General features: G+C 43.7%; 1 protein-coding gene across 1 annotated transcript; it reads right to left on the bottom strand.

Annotated features, from left to right (window-relative positions):
* Positions 1–672: 672 nt before the first annotated feature.
* Positions 673–1268, bottom strand: LOC147616888 (histone H2B.11-like). Its single transcript, XM_086776307.1, has one exon. It carries the CDS (start codon positions 1258–1260, stop codon positions 799–801), a length of 462 nt encoding a protein of 153 aa, XP_086632433.1. The 5' UTR covers positions 1261–1268; the 3' UTR covers positions 673–798.
* Positions 1269–2023: the final 755 nt, after the last annotated feature.

Here is a 2023-nt window from a genome sequence, read left to right as displayed (position 1 = left end):
TCTACTGGTTTGCTTTTTATTATCAACTATTGTTGTTGCAGAGGTGCCACTGATTTTCAAGGATAAGACAAGGTTATGGTTTGTTTGTAGACGAGGGAGGTCACCTATTTGCTCTATCGAGACTTGCTTGCTTATTGCACTAACCAGTGCTCTCTCTATTCGTTTTTGGTTGTGCTGAGAATTCTTCCAACTCGGGCACAAGCTGTTGACAAGGCTCAGTTCTTACTCTGTAGATAATGATGATGTTGCTGCTGCGTTGTATTGCTCATAGGTCCAGCCAGTTACTTTGGATGTAACCCGATGAAAAGATTCTAACGAGATCCTAATTAACAAAGAAAGAGAAGAGATGATAAACCCATGATTTAATCTAAGCTCAAATTGAACACTTGCTATGGCCAGCCCTAGGTGGCTCTGATACAATGTTAAGAATCATGGATCTAAGGTAAACAAGAAATCATGCTTATCAATTACAAGCAAAGTTATCCCCTAAGGGTCTAAAAACCTTCCTCTAACAATGAGCATAGTCGTTGCTACTTGATTGAAGCCCATGTTATAATTCAAAATATTCCATTTCTGGAGCAATAATGAAATCATGCTTATCGAATTACTAGCAAATTATGCTTAACAACCACCAATTACCAATGAAGTCTTGCATTTTGGTGCAAGTAATAGGTCATAAAATTGAAAAGCCCAAAAATTTTGGTGCGAAAGTCAAAGGACATAAAATTTAGAAGCCATAAATTGCTAGTTTAGTAGATACAAGAACGATTATTCCAGAAGTGCATGTGATATTATCTACTAGACGCTGCTGGTGAACTTGGTGACGGCCTTGGTGCCCTCGGAGATGGCGTGCTTGGCGAGCTCGCCCGGTAGGACGAGGCGGGCGGCGGTCTGGATCTCGCGGCTCGTCACGGTAGGCTTCTTGTTGTATCGGGCCAGGCGGGCGGCCTCCGCAGCCAATTTCTCGAAGATGTCGTTGATGAAGGAGTTCATGATGTCCATGGCCTTGGACGAGATGCCCGTGTCCGGGTGCACCTGCTTCAGCACCTTGAAGATGTACATCTTGTACGTGTCCGACGACCGCTTGGCCGCCTTCCTCTTCCCCTTTGGCCTCTCGCCGCTCAAAAAGTCCGGTTTGTCGCTGGCCTTGAGCTTTTTGCCCGCCCGCGGGCCGGCCGGCTCCGCTGCCGCTGCGGCGGCCGCGGCAGCAGCTGCTGCGCCGGCGCTTATCCCTCCTCCTCCTCCTTCCTCCGATGCCATCGATTACTCTCCCTTACGGCCCTGACTTTCAACAATAAGGGGTCTGTGAGTCCTTGCTTTTATACGCATCCAAGACATAAACCGCCTTACCAGGAATATAAACCGCCATGCTTTCTGCCTTTGTATTATTCTTCCTCTAAATTAAATAATCACGGCATTTTAATGCTTTTTTTTCCAAGAGTCGCTTTGGCGTGATTGGAAAAAAAAAAAACCTATGATGAAACGTCCCTACAATTAAAGAAAGATGGCGCAACTCTAAAGTGCGCGCCGCACTAGATGTAGTGCCCTTCTTAAAGGCCAACTTGTCTCAAGGAGCTGAATCATCCTATCCTTTCAAGGAAAAGGAAGCTGCCCGTGTGTTTTGGGAGATCATGTGAACTTGGAGCTTAAGTGGAACTCTGAAGCCCTTCCAAAGCTCTTCCAAATTCACGTTCACTACACGCTGTTACTAGTAACACCCATAAACACTTGCTAAATGCTAATTAGCACATCTAGATATAAGGTAGACTTAATTACCTATTAGGGTTGACTAAACATACACTAGAATTATAGTTGGCACTAGCAGAGTGCTAATAAACACCTATTGAAATAGGGCACGCTGCTAATTAACACATGTTGAAATAATGTGGAGTGCTAATTAACACCTATTGAAATAATGCAGGTTGCTAATTAACACGTGTTGATATAAGCTAATTAGCACATTTGAATATAAGATAGATTGTTAATTAATAACTATTAGGATTGACTAAGCATGTTAAAAGTC

Source organism: Cibotium barometz, chromosome 37, assembly GCF_041138505.1.
Source record: "Cibotium barometz isolate CiBa-2024 chromosome 37, ASM4113850v1, whole genome shotgun sequence".
In the NCBI taxonomy this organism is placed as follows: Eukaryota; Viridiplantae; Streptophyta; class Polypodiopsida; order Cyatheales; family Cibotiaceae; genus Cibotium; species Cibotium barometz.
The sequence above is the reverse complement of the archived record's forward strand: the minus strand, read 5'-3'. Positions and strand labels throughout refer to the sequence as shown.